This window comes from Paramormyrops kingsleyae, chromosome 22, assembly GCF_048594095.1.
Source record: "Paramormyrops kingsleyae isolate MSU_618 chromosome 22, PKINGS_0.4, whole genome shotgun sequence".
NCBI lineage: Eukaryota > Metazoa > Chordata > Actinopteri > Osteoglossiformes > Mormyridae > Paramormyrops > Paramormyrops kingsleyae.
The window spans coordinates 17018183-17041038 of record NC_132818.1 but is presented as its reverse complement, the minus strand read 5'-3'; the positions used below and the strand labels follow the sequence as shown (position 1 = coordinate 17041038).

The 22856-nt window shown below is 43.7% G+C and overlaps 2 protein-coding genes across 2 annotated transcripts; both read left to right on the top strand.

The window, feature by feature from the left end:
* The first annotated feature begins 683 nt into the window (after nt 1-683).
* LOC140581702 (antigen WC1.1-like) lies at nt 684-21314 on the top strand. Its single transcript, XM_072705232.1, has 13 exons — nt 684-1210; nt 1323-1637; nt 1764-2090; nt 2339-2659; nt 2782-3078; nt 3166-3237; nt 3523-3834; nt 3962-4126; nt 19835-19915; nt 20295-20366; nt 20481-20558; nt 20713-20874; nt 21199-21314. Exons 1-13 carry the CDS (start codon nt 880-882, stop codon nt 21312-21314), a joined length of 2649 nt encoding a protein of 882 aa, XP_072561333.1. The 5' UTR covers nt 684-879.
* Nucleotides 16875-19765, top strand: LOC140581689 (antigen WC1.1-like). The gene is made up of 8 exons (XM_072705180.1): nt 16875-17023; nt 17191-17483; nt 17734-18054; nt 18177-18473; nt 18561-18632; nt 18916-19227; nt 19355-19519; nt 19746-19765. Exons 1-8 carry the CDS (start codon nt 16971-16973, stop codon nt 19763-19765), a joined length of 1533 nt encoding a protein of 510 aa, XP_072561281.1. The 5' UTR covers nt 16875-16970.
* Nucleotides 21315-22856: the final 1542 nt, after the last annotated feature.

Sequence of the window (22856 nt, the reverse complement as noted above, 5' to 3'; positions counted from 1 at the left end):
TCTTCAGTCTAAAAACATGTGGTAATGCAAAATATTTCTTAATTGCCCATAGTGTGTCGTTGTTAGAATGGGTGGATTATGTTTGGGTTCTGTAGGGACAAATCGAGTTCCCCTCCTGGCTGCACTCTGCCTATTGGTGTGTGTGGTATAGAAAAGGCTGTGATCCAACACTGGAGAAATGGTGCAGGGAAAATGTATGTAGATGAAAATTTTACATTTGCAATATAAATATTATAGATTCAATAGATTCAATGGCATTGAACAGCTGAATGGAGCCGGAGCTTTGAGTGACAGAATATGATTAAAAGGAGTTGACTTTTTATTTTTTTTAACCTTTCAGCCGTTCATGTTTACATTCAGTGTGACACTTGGACTGAGTGTCTGGTTCTGTACCAGCATTGTTAATATCTGAAGTGGCCCAATGTATTACAAAAGTCTGCATTTCTTTACATTGCATCAAGCTGATAATACACAATTTATTTTGCATTAATCGTAAAGTTAGAAATCTTAATGATGCATCAAAGGTTAATTAAAGTCAATAACATTAAGGGATCGGCCCATGTTTGCAAGGATTTTCAGAATGGCGACCAGAGACGACTGCTTTCTGCGTAATATTATTAGCAAACAAGTTGTAAACAAGTTCCATGGATGCTAATATTTTATGTTACACATAAACCTGAGTATATGGTTCTGTACCTGAATTGTCAATGTCTGAAGTGTCGCAATGTATAACAAAAGTCTGCATTTCTTTACATTACATTAATCTGGTAATATACTTTTTATTTTGGCTTAATCATAATGGTGGAAACTTTAATGTTGAATCAAAGGCTACCTCTATATTAAAGGTGTTTCACAGTAAATTAACAAAAGCAAATTAGCATGTCTGTTTCCATCTCAGGCCATCGAGGGATTCGGCTGATAGGAGGGAGTCACATGTGCTCTGGGAGAGTGGAGATTCAGCACGGAAGAACCTGGGGCTCAGTGTGTAACGCTGACTTTGACTGGCAGGACGCTGAGGTGGTCTGTAGATCACTAGGCTGTGGGGAACCTGCACAGCTGCTGGGGGGAGCTGCCTTTGGTCAGGGAGAGGGAGGGGTGTGGTCTGAGGAGTTTCAGTGTCAGGGAAACGAGTCTCATCTTGTTTTCTGTCCCAAAATGACACATAACAGGACCTGCGGCCATGAGAATGATGTGGGCCTGGTGTGTTCTGGTAAGAGTATCATTGCTCTCAGACACCCTCACTCTGTTATTATTATTATCTGAGTGACATTTCAGTGTATCTCATCTTCATTCTTCGCTCTCTCTCTTCATGCTGCTCCCAGGATACACACGGTTCAGGCTGAGGGATGGTCCTGACCACTGCTCTGGTAGAGTGGAGATGAGGTACCATGGAACATGGGGAACATTGTGTGATGCATCATGGGACATGAGAGTCGCCACTGTCCTGTGCCAGCAGCTGAAATGTGGGGGCGCTGTGGCTGCCCTGGGACAGGCCTGGTTTGGGGGGGGCACTGGGCCCATCTGGCCCGATGTGTTTCATTGTCAGGGGAATGAGACTCGCCTCTCCCAGTGTGCAGTGTCCCCATGGAGACGAACAGCCTGTTCTCATGGGCAGGATACAGGAGTCGTCTGCACTGGTGAGGACTGACAAGTCAGTTATAGTCCAGAGAGACGGAGCAAATATTACCATAAATAGCAATTAAACTCCACAGCATGGAGACTCTCCTACTTCATTAGGGTCCTTCTTATCAATTTTTTCACAGGTTCAACCCCTTCTTCCTCTGATGGGGGTGTCAGGCTGCTGTCTGGAGGGAGTGACTGTGAGGGCTGGGTGGAGGTTTACTACAACCAGACCTGGCAGAAGGTTCACCAAGAGTCCTGGAGCTTCATTGATGCATCTGTGGTCTGCAGACAGCTGGGCTGTGGCTCTGCAACAAATATCTACAGATCATACCTGTCAAGGACAGGGGACAGTGACAAGTGTGTGACAGGCTTTCACTGCTCAGGAACTGAGTCTCACCTGGGGAAATGCAGACCTCCACATGTCCTCAACTGCCGCCCCAGTGACCAGGTGTCCATGGTCTGCTCCAGTGAGTTTCTCCACATCAGTGGGATCTGTGTCAGCAGGATGTGTTATGGCTGTTTCAGAGAAATACTTGTAACTTTTTAATTCATGAATCCTTGCTAGAAAAATGGAACATTTTATGACATTAGGACACCTAGATGTACTGACCTTGAGTTCACATGTGCGTGTTACTCTTGATTCACAGCATGAATGTTGTCATGTGAGCTCCCTGGGTTGGTAGATCTTCCTTCCTCACTCTGTCTTCTCTCCCAGACCACAGGTCCCTCAGGCTGGTGGGGGGAGGCAGTGACTGTGCAGGGAGGCTGGAGGTCTTCCACAGGGGCTCTTGGGGGACAGTGTGCCATGAGTCCTGGGCTCTGCCTGAGGCTCAGGTGGTGTGCAGGCAGCTCCGTTGTGGGACAGCCCTCAGTGGGCAGATCCCTGTACCCACTTACTTTGGCCCAGGGACTGGACCCATCTGGCTAAGCAAGCTGGGCTGTGTGGGGAACGAGTCGTCCCTGTGGGACTGTCCCTCAGTGGAGTGGGGGGGGAAGGACTGTGGGCACAAGCAGGATGTGGGTGTTGTGTGTTCAGGTAAAGCAGATCCAGCTCTGTATGAAACTGCATTCTGTCACTTTAAAGACAGACAGTGTCCAGTGGTTTCTGTAAACACTGAACAATAATGGTTCACGTTCCTTGTGTGTCTTTCACCACAGAGCACAAGGAGCTGCGTCTGTCTGAAGGATGTTCTGGCCACACAGAGGTCTACTACAATGGCACCTGGGCAAGTGTGTGCTTTGATGGTCTGGAACAACCAACAGTAGCTGTCATCTGTCGCCACTTAGGCTGCGGAGACAAGGGGACAGTCACTAAGACAATATCCAGGCTCAGTCCTGACCTGAAAGGGCTGGACTTTGGAAAATGTCGATCCCATGACACATCACTCTGGCAGTGTCCATCATCCTCCAAAGGGCCAAATGGCTGCTCAGAAGCTGCCAGAACAAGCTGCTCAGGTGAAGCTAAATTCTGCCTCTTTATTGTTGTATGTTCATAAGTTCCATGAACCATGTTTTATTTCTCTATCTTGCTGATTATTGTAGATGCTGAAAAGCTGAAATCTCCATCAGACTTCATGCTCTGCAGATCTTCTTCTGATCTGAACTTCTGTACCAGTAAGTTTCTTGCTTGATTCATTTGCAGATTTATAGTATGTATATGTTTTAAAAGCCTTTGAAACATAGAGGGAATTATTACACCATATATAATGCAGTCATGAATGATACAAAGAATGAGAATTAAAGTAACTATTTTATTATCACTGAGGATTAAAGTGGAGATTGATGTGATTATTGCATCTAATCCCTGTTTTCATTCGGGAAATGATGTATGTATTAAATGTACTGTCCCCTCTGAGTTCCGCTCTAAATAACCTCAGCTGTCTCCTGTGTCCCCACTAGACCGTCTGCCCCTGAGACTGACAGGGGGTACAGACACTTGCTCTGGGAGGGTGGAGGTGTATCACAGCGGCTCCTGGGGGACCGTGTGTGACGACTCCTGGGACCTGCGTGACGCCATGGTGGTGTGCAGGCAGTTGGGCTGTGGGCCGGCTCTCGGGGCAGAAGGGGGCGGACGCTTCGGGAGGGGTGACGGCGCCATCTGGCTGGATGAGGTGAACTGCAAGGGCAGTGAGCTGCACCTGTGGCACTGCTCTTACTCACTGAAGCAGAGTGACTGCTCACACAGGCAGGACGCAGGGGTCACCTGTGCAGGTGAGGCCAGGAAGTACATTCCTGCATCCTCTCTGATAGTGTGGTTTTGTAGTTATTAAATATGAGGCTAAAATACTTATTCTTTCCCTTAACCTGACAGTAATAAGCACCAATATCATTCCTGTAGGTGTCACAGAAATCACCCCAGATGTCACTGGACCTCCCACAGTTACTGAGACGCAAACAGACCAGTCTGACCCAACAGTGTCCTCAGTGGTTCTTGGGCTTCTGATCTCAGTACTTCTGCTGCTGGTGGTTAGACTGGTCTACAGGAACTGGGTCCTGACAAGAGGTAGGACAGTAGTTTATAAAATCATTTAGATTTCATTTGTCTTACTAATTTTTGGTCAATTGATAATTTATAGAGCAGGGGGTTTTCTCCATTAGTAACACTTTGACTGCTAAATGATTCTTTGTACAGCGTGTCACTCTCTCTTCTGGATTTTATTTTCTGTTAACCTCTGATTTCTTTATTATTGAAGAAGGGGTCCCACAGCTATCTATGTCTCAGATTGTTTATATACTGTATATCTATGTCTCAGGTCGGTTTTAAACTTCATACATAATAACATTTGTGTCTTTATCCTTCACAGAACTTGCTGAGAGTGACAATAAACAGCTGTCTCCCGCCATCTATGAGGAAATAGATTTCAAACGTGCCAAAGTTAAGAGAGGTAACTTAACTGAAGTACAGTATGTATCACTGCTGAGAAACCAGCACAATCACTCTGTGACACTCATTCACAAGGTGCTGTGACAGTGAGGTGGAGACAATCAAACTGTATAATGTCATAGACGTAGCTCACAGTGTGACTGCTGCACATCTACATTTATTTATGTGGATCTATAATGAATCTGCTCAGGGGAAATAGCTCTGGGCTAAGAATGACTTTGTGCACAGTCAGGTTCATCCATGAAGACATCAGTACATTGTTCAGAGAGGATCGGTCTCCACACTGGAGTCTGACTGTATATTTAGCTGAACATCCTATAACTGCAGCCAGGTAAAGATCTGCCAGGAGTGTAAAAGTGTCACTAACCCTTCTTCTGGTGTCAGGGAGTGACCTTCCAGATGAGCTGCCCTCTGGGTATGAAGATGTGGGGGAAGCTGAAGGAGTCAATCTCTTAGGTAATGATGGTGCAGAATAGCTTAGAAATAATTAATTATACGCAAGGTTAAAAAGTAAGAATTCAGAAAATTTCTTCTGACAGGCACTGATGTGATGTGTGTCTCATGTTATTATGATTTAGAGAAGATGATCACTGGAGACGACCCAGAGAACTATGGTGACCATGTTTGTGAGAAAGTGACTCCAGAAAAGTTGAAAGGTGAGATTTTCTCTGCCCAGCAATACCAGGTTTCCCTTCTTAACAAATGTGTGATGGACTTAAGGTTTGAGGTCAGTCACCAACTTTACAAACTTCCAGGATTTCTGAAACATTCACTTTAGAAATCTCATTCATCTTGACTTTGTGATTGTAGCGGTAGATACCCTGGAGTACTACAATGACAACCCCGCAGATCAGACACCTGACTATGATGATGTCACTGACAGCCAGACCAATGATTATGATGATGTCACTGACAGCCAGACCAAAGACTATGATGTCGTCTCTGTGCAGCATCACCCTGACTCTCAGCCAGGTGAGCGGCTCTAAAGGGATCAGCTGGTCACTTTGCTCCAATTAGACAGAGTTTGATAAAATCTCAGCCCAGGCCTTCTGTTATGCTGATTATTATTACTAAACATGGAATTATGAATATCTCAAGTGTCACACTATAACAAGTATTTCACTTACTACTTGGACAGATATTGCTGTTTTTCTTATGGAATCTAAAGGTTATTTTTGAAATATTACACATAATATAAATGAAACATGACGTCATGCTGCCTCTTCCTCAATCAATAATCAGAGCTACATACATATTCACCCAAAGGTCTGTGTGTCTGTGTGCCTCTCTGACAGATCTCCACTACAGTCACCCTGTAGGACACATGACTGAGCTGTCGTTCACCCAAGAAGGGGGGCTGCCTAATGATGACATCACTAACTATGATGATGTGGGGGAGGGGCTTCTGTGAGAGGGAGGGGCCTGGGGGAGGCAGAACTGTATCAATGCTTGTGCATCAGTTCACATAAGTAAAAGTACATTTACGTATATTTTTTATTTTAAAATGTTTCTATACTATCCAGGCAAATAACCATTTAGATAAAGATATGCTTAAACATTAAAATGCGTAAGTACCAAATTAGTTAATTATCTTTTTCTCTTTTCTGAGTTACCTAATAAAATTGTTTTTTTGTTTAACATTGAAATAAAATTTTGTTTATAATTTCCCTGTCTTTCTGTTTTAGTGATACTTCAACACTGAAACATTCATTGACACGTAACACACAATGACACTTTCACTATGTCTCACAGTCTCCAGTTTATCTTCTTAACCCCATCCACCCAGTGTTGGTGCCGGTGGGGCCTGGTACCCTAACTCACTGTCTGTGCCCCCCAAAGTAATCACCCTTAGATGCTAAAAAGGAATGTTTCCCCAATGGTATCCTGGTAATACCACTGTTCGCCCCCCCACCTCCGTACCCTTCTGTGTTCTGTAAATCTCACACCCAGCTGTCTGATTAGTTGTGATGCCAACACTGTATCTTTGCTGAAATGCTTAATTAACAATATTCTCAGACTTGCGTTCCACACTTATGATACAATTAGTCCATATTTACCTATAAAGTGGACTGTTTGGGCCCCATTTTACTTTAGTTTTACATAAACTGTCATGTGTCACTACAAGTCCTCTCTCTCTCAAAGCTTTAAAAAATATAAATAAACTTGCTAACCACAGATGTATCTCGGAAAAAAGCAGAAAAAGTATAAAAATGCAAAGAGACGTTGCCCTGCAGAGAGTTAGGAGATGGAAGTGAGAGATAGTGAATCATAGCCCCCGGTAGCTGAGAGAGAAACGAACGTGGTGCCATCAGGCAGCGTAAGACCGCAGGCTTAAGGGGAGGAAGTACAGTATAGAGTGGAGGCGTGGGGAGGAAAAACGACTCAGCTCTATGATGCACAGGAGAGAGAGAGAGAGAGAGGAGAAGCTGCAGAGATCAGAGGAGAATGAGCAGCATGGCAGCTGGTTCATCTGCTCAGACGCTGCAGTGAGAGCATGACCTCCTGCTCCTCAGCGCTGACAGACGCTGCTGGATCCACAAGAGAAGCTGCAAACGCCGCTGTCACACTGGCAGAGTTACGTCATTTACAGAGTGAATGTGCTCAGGCGGCATGGAGTGTCTGTGTCAGGATATTACACTCTTTACTTTTGCTTAGTAGACACTTTCGTTTGTATAATGTAAGCATGTAGTTTGCAGGTGAGGCAGTGCCTGAGTGCTTAGGATTATGGCTTTGCGCTTCCAGGGTTGTGGGTTCGAGTCCCACCCCAGCTGTCTGTGTGTGGAGCTTATGTGTTCTGTCCCAGTTTGTGGTGGTTTATTCTGGGTCTCCCCCTTTGTCTCCCATAGTCTGAAGACAGGTTATTAAGGTGAATCAGTTGCTCTGAATTGCCTTTAGAGTTTGATCGTGTTGCTTGTGATGGCTTGGACAACCCCATTGTATACTCTACCATTTGCCCTGTGTTCTCTCAGATTAGCTCCATGTCACCATGAACTCAATACAGGATATTTGATGATGGAAGATGAATGAATGTCTGAAAATATACCTGGAACAGTTTTAGACTAGTGTGATTGTTAGTGGTAGAAGGTGGACAGACCCGTCCCCAGACTGCTTGAGGGAGCTCTCTGGTTTGACTATTATCTAATACATGCACATTAGTATGGAAGCCAATCAAATAAGGCCAGTCGAATACCACTGTTTTATCACTTAAAGGGAGCAAAAACATTTTTTATGAGAAATTACATCAGATACAAATATCTTATCATTACTGTGTCAGATCACATTCAGCATGGAAGACTGTCAGGATTCTTCAGGCATGTAAGTCACTGTGTATCTGATCCTGTGTCATTTATATTTAACATTACAGTCATTTCTCTGTCTTTTCCCCTCTTTAGGTTAAATCGGCATCCGGTCGTGTCTTCAGGTTGTAGGAGGTGTCCACAGATGTAACACATTATTGGTATATATGGAGACGTCTACAGCAGTACCTTTTGATTTGTCATTGTTCTTGTTTCAGCTATTAGACAGTTTGCTACCCTGGTGTCAAATAAGGCAAAGCTGACTGTGATTGGTGGGCTTGAGGCTGGTGGGGATGAGTGTGATTGGTGGGCTTGAGGCTGGTGGGGGCTGAGTCTTCACTTGGTGCTGGAACCTTCAGCAGAAGCTCTCAGATCTCAGGGTGCAGGTTGGCGTCTCCACATCACACAGGAGTAGGTTGATCTGCCCTGATAAACATGGGGAGCTGCCTGTTCCTCGTCTTCTTCTCTCTGCAGCCTCTGCTCTCCTCAGCAGGTAGGAACCTAAGTACTGTCTGCTTGGACCATATTCAGCCAGGATCTTGGTTAGAAGCTGGAGTCAGATTTTTGGGTCATGTGGTCAGTGACAAGTGCATGAATTCCGTGATAATGTTCAGTGAACTGTAGGAACAGTTGTCTTTTTGACTAGTATTTTTCCTTTGCTTACGTTTTTTCTCACTGTGACATTTTCCAATTATTGCGGTGAATGTAGAGGTTTGTTACTACTTGAAGTATAATGAACATGCAGAATTGTTGCATGTTTTAGTGTTAATAACTTCCCTGTTGTGGCCTGGCACAGATCCAAATAGTTTCTTTCTTTTTAGTATGTTGATAGGTCAAAAAAATTCAGAGCTTCAGATGTTGAATTTCATTGCAATATACTTTCCCATTCAAAAATTATTTTGAGAATAACAAGATACGTGTTATCATCTGAGAATGTACGAAATGTACATGTTTTGGTAAAGTTTTCTATCTTTTGTAATAAACATAAAAAATTATTATTATTTCAAGATTTCACCAGCAGTGATGATATGACATGTTGTTTGTATATATGGGACGTGTACAGTACAATCTTCTGATTTGTCATTGTACCTGTTTGAACTATTAGTGAGTTTCCTACTCTTAGTCAAATAAGGCAAAGCTGAATGTCATTGGTGGGCTTGAGGCTGGTGGGGGCTGATTGTGATTGGTGGGCTTGAGGCTGGTGGGGGCTGAGTCTATCACTTGGTGCTGGAACCTTCAGCAGAAGCTCTCAGATCACAGGGTGCAGGTTGGCGTCTCCACATCACACAGGAGGAGGTTGATCTGCCCTGATAAACATGGGGAGCTGCCTGTTCCTCGTCTTCTTCTCTCTGCTGCCTCTGCTCTTCTTAGCAAACAGAACCAGCTCCTGGGACCAGACCCTCTCTTCTTGGGTCATATTCAAACAGTGTCTTGGTCAGAATCTGGGATTATATATATTACTCATGAAACCATTTTATTGTGTGTGAATGTATTGAAAGACCACATACGGGCCATGTTCAGAAAATGTCTCCTGATCTATACTGAAGCTTTTGGTTCTGCATTTGTGGAAGTAAAAATAAATTATTCTCTTTGTTCGGCACCAGGTATGAAGTAACAGAGTATTCCCGTTCCAAAGAAATGAAGCCCCCCCCCCCAACAACAGAATGGCTCGGTTCTTTTACATTTCTGTAACCCCACTAAGAAGAAATCTTCTGCCCCATTGGTTATAAAAAACATGATGGCCTCAGAGGTGGTGACCTTGTGCACCTCCACGTTGCTCTAGGCTCAGGTACAAGGACAGGGACAGACAGCCATTCCCCATCAGCTGCATCCCACCCTTGGTAGAACTTCACACATTTCTGTTCAACATTCCATTCCATGCAATCAAGCAAACCAGATTAAACATAGCAGACATATAAGACTACAGAAGAATATACACCTGCTTCTCTATTCTGTATTTCTGGCTGCTCCCCCGTTATCTTCCTCTGTGGTATAGCGCTGCCTGTGTAATACGTCCCGTTCTCTCCGCAAGGCAACGGAGACTCTGAATATCTGCAGAAACGGGCAGTTTCAGCTTCCAGGTTCAGGGTCAGCGCAAGGCGCACACACACACACACACACACACACACACACAGTCAGTCTCCTATGACATTGACAATGCTCCCTCCACACCCCTCCCTGCCCGACTAGAACTTCCCTTCCACACATGTTGTGTACATCCATATCCTGGCCTGCATCCATGCTGTAGTAGAAACTGATACATTGGTGTCGGACTGTACCAGCCGAAAGGAGACACTATATACATGCAGTTCCTGAGCTAAGAATGTCTGATTTATGGACAACTCGTACTTACAAACATACTTCTTTGATTGCAATTACATTACAAATTCGAGTCTGTAATAACGGATGAATGCACATCCTTGTTACGCTCATGAAAATATTGTGTGGCTTCACCGGTTCATCGGCACGACATGCACTGTAGTTCTATGTGTAGTTACTTTTATTGTTACTGTGTTATCATTATCATTATTATTATTACTATTATTATTATTATGTACTGTATTATAATTATTTCAGCGTAGCTACTAAATCAACCTGAAGACAGTCTGAGGGAATGGATATGTATTTAATGTAGGAGATTTATGTGGTTTAGTGGGTTAGCATGCTATGCTTGTACAGTACATATGATTTGGCAGTTGCTGGTTGAAATCCCATAGGGCCCTTGAATGTGGCCCTTTATACCCAAATGCTCCAGGGACTGACTTTCTCTCAACAAAAATTTATGTTGTTTGGGGGAAAAGCATCTGCTAATGAAATATGAAGAAAAAAGTCATCTCTGAGTATGTTTGCATTTGCTTATCTGGTTACCACAAATACCACTGAAACGGTTTGCTTATATTTATAATCGAGCTCCTGGTTAGATAATACAGGAAATACAGCAGGACTTCTGCTTCTGGAGTCTATCCCAAGTAGCGTCGGCCACAAGGCAGGGGAACAAGACAGGAGAACAAGGCAGGAGAACAAGGCAGGGGAACAAGGCAGCGGAACACCAAGGGCCCAGTTTACGGAAACATTCTTAACGCTCTATCATTCGTAAATTCTACCTTAAGTTGTCTCTTAATGCTCCAATGCATACATGTTGGTGCACGCAGGTGTTTTATAGAACAAATAAAAATAAACTGATGATACTACATTTGGGGTTTGTGCACCAAATATCATTTATGTTAGATGATTCAATTAGTTAATTTTGTATTTTATTTTTAGCTTCTCCTCAGTTCTGATTAATGACATATTTTGAAGCATTTCTGCAATGTTATATTTATACAAAGAACCTCACTTTCTCTCATGCGGCTGTCAAGCAATTGCTGCATGGAGGGAAACATCAATTCTCGAGCCATTAATCTCAACCAATCAGGTGTTCCAGCGCCTATTAAGTTTGCATTTAAGCTCTCCCTTTAGCAATCTCTTAAGAGATTGTTTGGGAAACACTTTTAGGAAAACAAATACCTTTCGAAAGATGCAACTTTAGACGCTAAGAGTCGCCGTTATCAGGAAAATGGGCCCTGCACAGGCTGCCGGAAAAACGCTCCCAGCCCCCGGTGCCTCTAATTACATTAATAATGACGGTAACATGCAGGGTGGACATACAATGCGCAGCCGATTTAACTACCTGTATGTGTTTAGACTGTAGAAGAAATTAGCCAATGACTCTGACTTTTCTACCTACAGGACATGAGGAGGTGAGACTGGTGAAGGGAGGGAGTCCCTGTGCTGGGACAGTAGAGGTGAATCGTGGAGGACAGTGGGGGACAGTAAGACAGCTTGGCTGGGACATGAATGACGCTACAGTGGTGTGTAGAGAGCTGGGCTGTGGGTCTGCTGTAGCCACTCCTGGTAGAGCTCACTTTGGAGAAGGTTCTGGGAAGGAGCTAATTTTTCAGGTTTCCTGTAATGGATCAGAGCCGACACTGTCTATGTGTCCATCTCAAGAGGCTGATAAGATATCAGGGTCACTCCGTCGTCCTCATGTACTTGATGCTGGAGTGATCTGTTCAGGTAAGAAACAGCCACTGCAAAGCTAATGCAGTTTTCACATTTTTAGGTAACAAATCTCTTACCTCTACCTGTGCAACTAAAGAATACATTTATTTTGTAAGCACAAAAAAATATGTAGGAAGAAAAATAAAAGAGCTATATATGTGTGTACTGCATTATAAAGTACTAATGTCAATTTATGCTTTGTTTTGTTTACACAAAGTAATTTAATGTTTTTATTATTATTATTATTTGTTAGGTCACTCAATTGTCCAGCTTGTGGGGGGGCCTCAGAAGTGCTCTGGGAGACTGGAGATTAGAGATGGAGATACCTGGGCTACAGTGTGTGATGGTAACTTTGACTGGCAGGATGCTGAGGTTGTCTGTAGGGAGCTGGACTGTGGGGCTCCTTCAGCTCTACACAAGGGGGCCCATTTTGGTGAAGGAGAAGGTCCCATCTGGTATAAAGGCTTCAACTGTGAAGGACAGGAGTCCTTCCTACATGAATGTGTCACCCCAACTGGACCAGAACAGAACTGTACAAATCACACTGTAACACTGACATGTTCAGGTGAAATACATTCTCACACATACAGTACACAGGGATATAACCACCTTTCTGGTATTAAATCGTTTTGACTGAATTTTAAATTAAATTATGTTCTATTAGATATGTCATATTCACATGTCTGTTTTCTCTCATAAGAGAACTAAACAATATTTTTGATTTGGACATAACTGTATCTCCTGTGTCTCCACAGAGCCTGCTGATGTGAGGCTGGTGAATGGAAGCAGCCCTTGTTCTGGGAGAGTGGAGGTGTATCGCTGGGGCGAGTGGGGGACCGTTTATCAGCGTAACTGGGACATGAATGATGCCGCGGTGGTGTGTAGACAGCTGGGCTGTGGCTCTGCTGTATCTGTACCAGGTGCAGCTCACTTTGGAGAAGGTTCTGGGCGGATGGTTCTAGGGGATGTTTCCTGCAGTGGGTCAGAGTCTGCGCTGAGGGAGTGTGGATCACTGGATGGCAGAGAGCATGACTTACCGCACACACTGGATGCTGCTGTCATCTGCTCAGGTTTGACATCAGTTTTTATCATGGGATGTACAATGCTCACAGAAAGTCCAGAGATGCATCATCCAGTAAACATGTTGCAAATGTACTGGTTTTGTAACAAAAATCAGTACTTTATTCATTTGTTTACAAATAATGCATATCACGTTAGAATTAACCAGTAGTTTTAATAAAATATTCATTTCAAGTAATAAATTTAGAACCTATTATCATTCTAAAAGTGCTGTTTTTTTTCAATTTATGTGTTTCCAGATCATGTGAGGCTTGTGGGTGGAGCTGATCGCTGCTCTGGGAGGCTGGAGGTGAAGTTCAGTCAGTCCTGGGCTACAGTGTGTGATGGTAACTTTGACTGGCAGGATGCTGAGGTTGTCTGTAGGGAGCTGGACTGTGGGGCTCCTTCAGCTCTACACAAGGGGGCCCATTTTGGTGAAGGAGAAGGTCCCATCTGGTATAAAGGCTTCAACTGTGAAGGAGAGGAATCCTTCCTCCATGAATGTCTCACCTCTGTTAGATCAGAACAGAACTGCAAAAACAACAGCAATATCAGACTGAGCTGCACAGGTAACCAGCTGTATTATTAATACTGTGACATTAGACCAATGATCCTTCTGAAGTGTCTTAGCAGCTCGGCTGTGTCCTAACAGGGCCTGAGGACCTGAGGCTGGTGAATGGAAGCAGTCCTTGTTCTGGGAGAGTGGAGGTGTATCGCTGGGGAGAGTGGGGGACTATAGCCCAGTATGACTGGGACCTTGATGATGCATCAGTGGTGTGTAGACAGCTGGGCTGTGGGACTGCTGTATTAGCACCTATAAGAGCTCACTTTGGAGAAGGTTCTGGAAGGGTGTTGCTGCGAGATGTTTCCTGCAGTGGGTCAGAGTCTGCACTGAGGGAGTGTAGATCACTGGATTTCAGATACATGGAAATTCCTCACATTTTTGATGCTGGAATTATTTGTTCAGGTGAGAGAAATGGTTTCTTGGATTGTAATACATTTTGTGTGTATGAAGCTTCTTGATGTTCTGTTTTAAGTGATAAATTTAATATCGAACACATTTAGCCAATATTTATGGTATGTTACCAACTTTAAACTCGTATCTGTTTTTATTACACTGTTTCAGACCATGTGAGGCTTGTGGGTGGAGCTGATCGCTGCTCTGGGAGGCTGGAGGTGAAGTTCAGTCAGTCCTGGGCTACAGTGTGTGATGGTAACTTTGACTGGCAGGATGCTGAGGTTGTCTGTAGGGAGCTGGACTGTGGGGCTCCTTCAGCTCTACACAAGGGGGCCCATTTTGGTGAAGGAGAAGGTCCCATCTGGTATAAAGACTTCCATTGTGAAGGAGAGGAATCATTTCTCAATGAATGTCTCATGTCAGATAGATCAGAACAGAACTGTACACATCGCCATGCTGTAGGATTGGTTTGTAGTGGTGAGTTTACTATTAATTGCTAATACTTATTAATTTAATTGAACGTTTTGGCAATTAAGTATTGCCCTGATTTAATCTCTTAACATTTTCTAAGTTATTGAAAGTTGCTCCTACTCTGAACATTTTATATGATTCTCTTATTTCAGGATTTGTGCATTCTCTCTCTTCAATTTCCAAGAATGCATTAAAGACACATATCAAATGTGATGTTCATTTTGTTTCACAGTTTACTCTTTTATTTCTTTAGGACATAATTATGTGACATTGGTGGATGGAGGCAGTCCTTGTGCTGGAACAGTACAGGTGTATCAGTGGGGAAAATGGTGGACAGTAACACCGTATTTCACTGACCTAAATGACCTTCAAAATCCTGTCACAGTGGTAGGGAATGATCTGGGCTGTGGACCACTAGAATTTGTTGGAGGACCTGAATATTTTGTTTATACCCAATCCAATTTATTGATAAGTGAGCATTTCTGCAATGGATTAGAATCTAAATTAAGCAATTGTGAAAATAATTACTTTATTGAAGTTGAGAGACTTTCTCAAGATATTTTACAATTCACTTACACAGGTAGGAATCGCATCATATATTACTTTATCAGAGGTTTTTAAAACGTCAAATTTGTAAAGTTGTATATGTATTATTAAATGACTTTCCTGATTCATTCAGCTCCTTTGATGAAATTTGTGTCTCTGTGTTTTCCTAGTTCCATGTCATTCCAAAGGCAAACAGCAATATTCACTCCGCTTATCATTTCCATAGTTAATTCTTTGTACTGCATTGAACATTACATTTGGTCCTAAACTTTGTCATAAGTTGACTGTGGATTGTACTATTTTGCAGAAATGTGACTGGAAATTCAGCAAATGTAATCATATGGGGTCTCCCCATGTTTGTGAGGTTCTCTATCCAGTTCTCCTGTTTCATACTACAGTCCAAAAACATGTGGTTCTGTGAAATTGTGTTTCTTCATTACCCATTGTGTGAATTGTGTTGACAGATTGATTTCCCAGTCAGGGTACTCTCTGCCTCCTGTTTTTTGTGCCATGAAGCAGAAAAGTGACCTTGTGCTGGATAAATGATGGAGGATATAGATTGAATTAAGCAATACACCTATTAAAGTCTTTACGAATAAAAATTATGGAAAAACAAGTTGTAAAGTTTTATACACAGATTGTTAAATGAACACTGATAAGGTCAAGAATGACTGATTGGAACTTGCATGCAAAAGGAACAACAAAATAGAGGTCTTAACTGTTTTTAAATCACCATTCGTGGATATATTTAGTGTTACACTTGGATAAGGTTTGTGGTTCAGTACCAGCATTGTAAATATCTGAATTGACCCACTGTATTATACAAGATGACATTTTGTCATACTACAGTAAGCTCATAATACAATTTTTGGTTGTTTTGATCAAAATCCAGAGTTATACAACATAACGTGTTTTGTCCTAGTCATAATATTGGTACTTTAATGCTGAATCAAAGAGTACATAAATTTAACTCCAACTCCATAATGACTATAAATGACCTAAAGAATTGTAATGATTAGGCAGTGTCCTAGTACATCCATGACAGTAGGAAGGGAAAGGAAAATGTTGGGCTTTTCATTGAATACAGTGGAGCTCATAACAATTTGAAATGAGTAGTTTTATTCCAAATTTATTAAAAATTAAATGTTAAAAGTGTGTAGATGAAGTTATTAAAAAATAATTCAGTCTTAATCACCATAATATCTATTCATATTTGCACTTAGTGTTACTCTTGAATTGGGGGTTTGCTTCTGTACCAGCATTGTTAATTTCCCATTGTATTACAAACGTCTACAACCTTATAATACACTGCTGTGTGTCAGATTACTGCTGAATCAGAGATTACCTCTATGTTATAGGTGTGCTAAAGGAAATTAACATAAATTTGTCTTTCTCAATCTTAGGCCATCGAGGGATTCGGCTGATAGGAGGGAGTCACATGTGCTCTGGGAGAGTGGAGATTCAGCACGGAAAATCCTGGGGCTCAGTGTGTGACGCTGACTTTGACTGGCAGGACGCTGAGGTGGTCTGTAGATCACTAGGCTGTGGGGAACCTGCACAGCTGCTGGGGGGAGCTGCCTTTGGTCAGGGAGAGGGAGGGGTGTGGTCTGAGGAGTTTCAGTGTCAGGGAAACGAGTCTCATCTTGTTTTCTGTCCCAAAATGACACATAACAGGACCTGCGGCCATGAGAATGATGTGGGCCTGGTGTGTTCTGGTAAGAGTATCATTGCTCTCAGACACCCTCACTCTGTTATTATTATTATTATCTGAGTGACATTTCAGTGTATCTCATCTTCATTCTTTGCTCTCTCACTTTATGCTGCTCCCAGGATACACACGGTTCAGGCTGAGGGATGGTCCTGACCACTGCTCTGGTAGAGTGGAGATGAGGTACAATGGAACATGGGGAACATTGTGTGATGCATCATGGGACATGAGAGCCGCCACTGTCCTGTGCCAGCAGCTGAAATGTGGGGGCGCTGTGGCTGCCCTGGGACAGGCCTGGTTTGGGGGGGGCACTGGGCCCATCTGGCCCGATGTGTTTCATTGTCAGGGGAATGAGACTCGCCTCTCCCAGTGTGCAGTGTCCCCATGGAGACGAACAGCCTGTTCTCATGGGCAGGATGCAGGAGTCGTCTGCACTGGTGAGGACTGACAAGTCAGTTATAGTCCAGAGAGACGGAGCAAATATTATCATAAATAGCAATTAAATTCCACAGTATGGAGACTCTCCTATTTTATTAGGGTTCTTTTTATCAGTTTTGAATTTTTTGACAGGTTTAACCCCTTCTTCCTCTGATGGGGGTGTCAGGCTGATGTCTGGAGGGAGTGACTGTGAGGGCTGGGTGGAGGTTTACTACAACCAGACCTGGCAGAAGGTTCACCAAGAGCCCTGGAGCTCCATGGATGCTTCTGTGGTCTGCAGACAGCTGGGCTGTGGCTCTGCAACAAATATCTACAGGTCATACCTGTCAAGGACAGGGGACAGTGACAAGTGTGTGACAGGCTTTCACTGCTCAGGAACTGAGTCTCACCTGGGGAAATGCAGACCTCCACATGTCCTCAACTGCCGCCCCAGTGACCAGGTGTCCATGGTCTGCTCCAGTGAGTTTCTCCACATCAGTGGGATCTGTGTCAGCAGGATGTGTTATGGCTGTTTCAGAGAGATACTTGTAACTGTTTAATTCATTAATTCATGCTAGAAAACATGGAACATTTTTTTGACATTAGGACACCTAGATGTACTGACCTTGAGTTCATATGTGTGTGTTACTCTTAATTCACAGCATGAATGTTGTCATGTGAGCTCCCTGGGTTGGTAGATCTTCCTTCCTCACTCTGTCTTCTCTCCCAGACCACAGGTCCCTCAGGCTGGTGGGGGGAGGCAGTGACTGTGCAGGGAGGCTGGAGGTCTTCCACAGGGGCTCTTGGGGGACAGTGTGCCATGAGTCCTGGGCTCTGCCTGAGGCTCAGGTGGTGTGCAGGCAGCTCCGTTGTGGGACAGCCCTCAGTGGGCAGATCCCTGTACCCACTTACTTTGGCCCAGGGACTGGACCCATCTGGCTAAGCAAGCTGGGCTGTGTGGGGAACGAGTCGTCCCTGTGGGACTGTCCCTCAGTGGAGTGGGGGGGGAAGGACTGTGGGCACAAGCAGGATGTGGGTGTTGTGTGTTCAGGTAAAGCAGATCCAGCTCTGCATGAAACAGCATTCTGTCATTTTAAAGACAGGCAGTGTCCAGTGGTTTCTGTAAACACTGAACAATAATGGTTCACGTTCCTTGTGTGTCTTTCACCACAGAGCACAAGGAGCTGCGTCTGTCTGAAGGATGTTCTGGCCACACAGAGGTCTACTACAATGGCACCTGGGAAAGTGTGTGCTTTGATGGTCTGGAACAACCAGCAGTAGCTGTCATCTGTCGCCAGTTAGGCTGTGGAGACAAGGGGACAGTGACTAAGACAATATCCAGGCTCAGTCCTGACCTGAAAGGGCTGGACTTTGGAAAATGTCGATCCCATGACACATCACTCTGGCAGTGTCCATCATCCTCCAAAGGGCCAAATGGCTGCTCAGAAGCTGCCAGAACAAGCTGCTCAGGTGAAGCTAAATTCAGCCTCTTTGTTGTTCTATGCTAATAAGTTCCATGAACCATGTTTTATTTCTCTATCTTGCTGATTATTGTAGATGCTGAAAACCTGAAATCTCCTTCAGACTTCATGCTCTGCAGATCTTCTTCTGATCTGAGCTTCTGTACCAGTAAGTTTCTTGCTTGATTCATTTGCAGATTTATAGTATGTATGTGTTTTAAAAGCCTTTGAAACATAGAGGGAATTATTACACCATATATAATACAGTCATGAATGATACAAAGAATGAGAATTAAAGTAACTATTTTATTAAAACTGATGATTAAATGGAGATTGATGTGATTATTGCATCTAATCCCTGTTTTCATTCGGGAAATGATGTATGTATTAAATGTCTGTCCCCTCTGAGTTCCGCTCCCAATAACCTCAGCTGTCTTCTGTGTCCCCACTAGACCGTCTGCCCCTGAGACTGACAGGGGGTACAGACACTTGCTCTGGGAGGGTGGAGGTGTATCACAGCGGCTCCTGGGGGACCGTGTGTGACGACTCCTGGGACCTGCGTGACGCCATGGTGGTGTGCAGGCAGTTGGGCTGTGGGCCGGCTCTCGGGGCAGAAGGGGGCGGACGCTTCGGGAGGGGTGACGGCGCCATCTGGCTGGATGAGGTGAACTGCAAGGGCAGTGAGCTGCACCTGTGGCACTGCTCTTACTCACTGAAGCAGAGTGACTGCTCACACAGGCAGGACGCAGGGGTCACCTGTGCAGGTGAGGCCAGGAAGTACATTCCTGCATCCTCTCTGATAGTGTGGTTTTGTAGTTATTAAATATGAGGCTAAAATACTTGTTCTTTCCCTTAACCTGACAGTAATAAACACCAATATCATTCCTGTAGGTGTCACAGAAATCACCCCAGATGTCACTGGACCTCCCACAGTTACTCAGATGCAAACAGACCAGTCTGACCCAACAGTGTCATCAGTGGTTCTTGGGCTTCTGATCTCAGTACTTCTGCTGCTGATGGTTAGATTGGTGTACAGGAACTGGATTTTGACAAGAGGTAGGACAGTAGTTACATAAAATTATTTAGGTTTCATTTCTCTATTGAATATTTGATCAATTGATCATTTACAGAGCAGTGGGTTTTCTCCCTTAGTAACATGGCTAATCTGTCTGTGTCTGGTTGTTATATTGTCTGCTAAATAATTCTTGGTAGAGTGTGTCCTTCTTGTCTCACTATTCTTGATTTAAGTTTCGATAAACCTCTGATTTGCTCATTGCTGAAGATGGAGTCCCACAGCTATGAAGTATATCTATGTCTCAGGTCGGTTTTAAACTTCATACAAAATAACATTTGTGTCTTTATCCTTCACAGAACTTTCTGAGAATGACAATAAACAGCTGCCTCCCGCCATCTATGAGGAAATAGATTACAAACGTGCCCAAGTTAAGAGAGGTAACTTAACTGAAGTATGTATCACTGCTGAGAAACCACCACAATCACTCTGTGACACTCATTCACAAGGTGCTGTGACAGTGAGGTGGAGACAATCAAACTATAGTGATGTCATAGAAGTAGCTCACAGTGTGACTGCTGCACATCTACATTTATTTATGTGGATCTATAATGAATCTGCTCAGGGGAAATAACTCTGGGCTAAGAATGACTTTGTGCACAGTCAGGTTCATCCATGAAGACATCAGTACATTGTTCAGAGAGGATAGGTCTCCACACTGGAGTCTGACTGTATATTTAGCTGAACATCCTATAACTGCAGCCAGGTAAAGATCTGCCAGGAGTGTAAAAGTGTCACTAACCCTTCTTCTGGTGTCAGGGAGTGACCTTCCAGATGAGCAGCTCTCAGGGTATGAAGATGTGGGGGAAGCTGAAGGAGTCAATCTCTTAGGTAATGATGGTGCAGAACATCTAAGAAAATGATCTGTGGAATAAATGGGAATTTAGGGAACTTGTTTCTTGACAGGCACTGATGTGATGTGTGTCTCATGTTGTTGTGATTTAGAGAAGATGATCACTGGAGACGACCCAGAAAACTATGGTGACCATGTTTGTGAGAAAGAGACTCCAGAAAAGTTGAAAGGTGAGATTTTCTCTGCCCAGCAATACCAGGTTTCCCTTCTTAACAAATGTGTGATGGACTTCAGGTTTGAGGTCAGTCACCAACTTTACATACTTCCAGGATTTCTGAAACATTCACTTTAGAAATCTCATTCATCTTGACTTTGTGGTTGTAGCGGTAGATACCCTGGAGTACTACAATGACAACCCCGCAGATCAGACACCTGACTATGATGATGTCACTGACAGCCAGACCAATGACTATGATGATGTCACTGACAGCCAGACCAAAGACTATGATGTCGTCTCTGTGCAGCATCACCCTGACTCTCAGCCAGGTGAGTGGCTCTAAAGGGATCAGCTGGTCACTTTGCTCCAATCAGACTGAGTTTGATATAATCTCAGCCCAGGCCTTCTGTTATGCTGATTGTTATTACTAAACATGGAATTATGAATATCTCAAGTGTCACACTATAACAAGTATTTCACTAACTGCTTGGACATACAGTATGTTACTTTTTTATGGAACGTAAAGGTTATTTTTGAAATATTATACATAATATAAATGAAACATGATGTCATGCTGCCTCTTCCTCAATCAGCAATCAGAGCTACATACACATTCACCCAAAGGTCTGTGTGTCTGTGTGCCTCTCTGACAGATCTCCACCACAGTCACCCTGTAGGACACATGACTGAGCTGTCGTTCACCCAAGAATGGGGGCTGCCTAATGATGACATCACTAACTATGATGATGTGGGGGAGGGGCTTCTGTGAGAGGGAGGGGCCTGGGGGAGAGGCAGAACTGTTTCAATTCTTGTGCATCAGTGCACACAAGTAAAAGCACATTTACGTATATTTTTTATTTTAAAATATTTCTATACTATCCAGGCAAATAACCATTTAGATAAAGATATGCTTAAACATTAATATGCATAAGTACCAAAGTAGTTGATTATCTTTTTCTCTTTTCTGAGTTACCTAATAAAATTGTTTTTTTGTTTAACATTGAAATAAAATTTTGTTTACAATTTCCCTGTCTTTCTTTTGTAGTGATACTTCAACATTGAAACATTCATTGACACGTAACACACAATGACACTTTCACTATGTTTCACAGTCTCCAGTTTATCTTTCACCATCCACCCATTTTTTGTGCCGGTGGGGCCTGGTACCCTAACTGACTGTCTGTGCCCCCCAAAGTAATCACCCTTAGATGCTAAAAAGGAATGTTTCCCCAATGGTATCCTGGTAATACCACTGTTCGCCCCCCCACCTCCGTACCCTTCTGTGTTCTGTAAATCTCACACCCAGCTGCCTGATTAGTTGTGATGCCAACACTGTATCTTTGCTAAAATGCTTAATTAACAATATTCTCAGACTTGCGTTCCACACTTATGATACAATTAGTCCATTTTTACCTATAAAGTGGACTGTTTGGGTCCCATTTATTCTACTTTAGTTTTGTATAAACTGTCATGTGTCAGTACAAGTTCTCTCTCTCAAAGCTTTAAAAATTATAAATAAACTTGCTAACCACAGATGTATCTCGGAAAAAAGCAGAAAAAATATAAAAATGCAAAGAGACGTCGCCCTGCAGAGAGTTAGGAGATGGAAGTGAGAGATAGTGGATCGTAGCCCCCGGTAGCTGAGAGAGAAATGAACGTGGTGCCATCAGGCAGCGTAAGACCGCAGGCTTAAGGGGAGGAAGTATAGAGTGGAGGCGTGGGGAGGAAAGACGACTCAGCTCTATGATGCACAGGAGAGAGAGAGAGAGAGAGAGAGAGAGGGAGGGAGGAGAAGCTGCAGAGATCAGAGGAGAATGAGCAGCATGGCAGCTGGTTCATCTGCTCAGACGCTGCAGTGAGAGCATGACCTCCTGCTCCTCAGCGCTGACAGACGCTGCTGGATCCACAAGAGAAGCTGCAAACGCCGCCGTCACACTGGCAGAGTTACGTCATTTACAGAGTGAATGTGCTCAGGCAGCATGGAGTGTCTGTGTCAGGATATTACACTCTTTACTTTTGCTTAGTAGATGCTTTCATTTGTATAATGTATGTATGTAGCTTGTATACAGCTTGCAGTGCCAGACTGGTTCGGGTTGTGGCCTCACGCTAGCAGGGTTGTGGGTTCGATTCCCGCCCCAGCTCTTTGTGGGGGGAGCTTGTGTGTTCTGTCCCTGATTGTGGCAGCTTATTCTGGGTTCCCCCCATTACATCCGTGTTAAAATCCTGTCCAGCTTGTGCCCCATGCTGCATGGGAGGCTGCAGGCCCCCATGACCCCTGTCCTGGGTTAGCAGGCAGGAGATGGATGGTGTC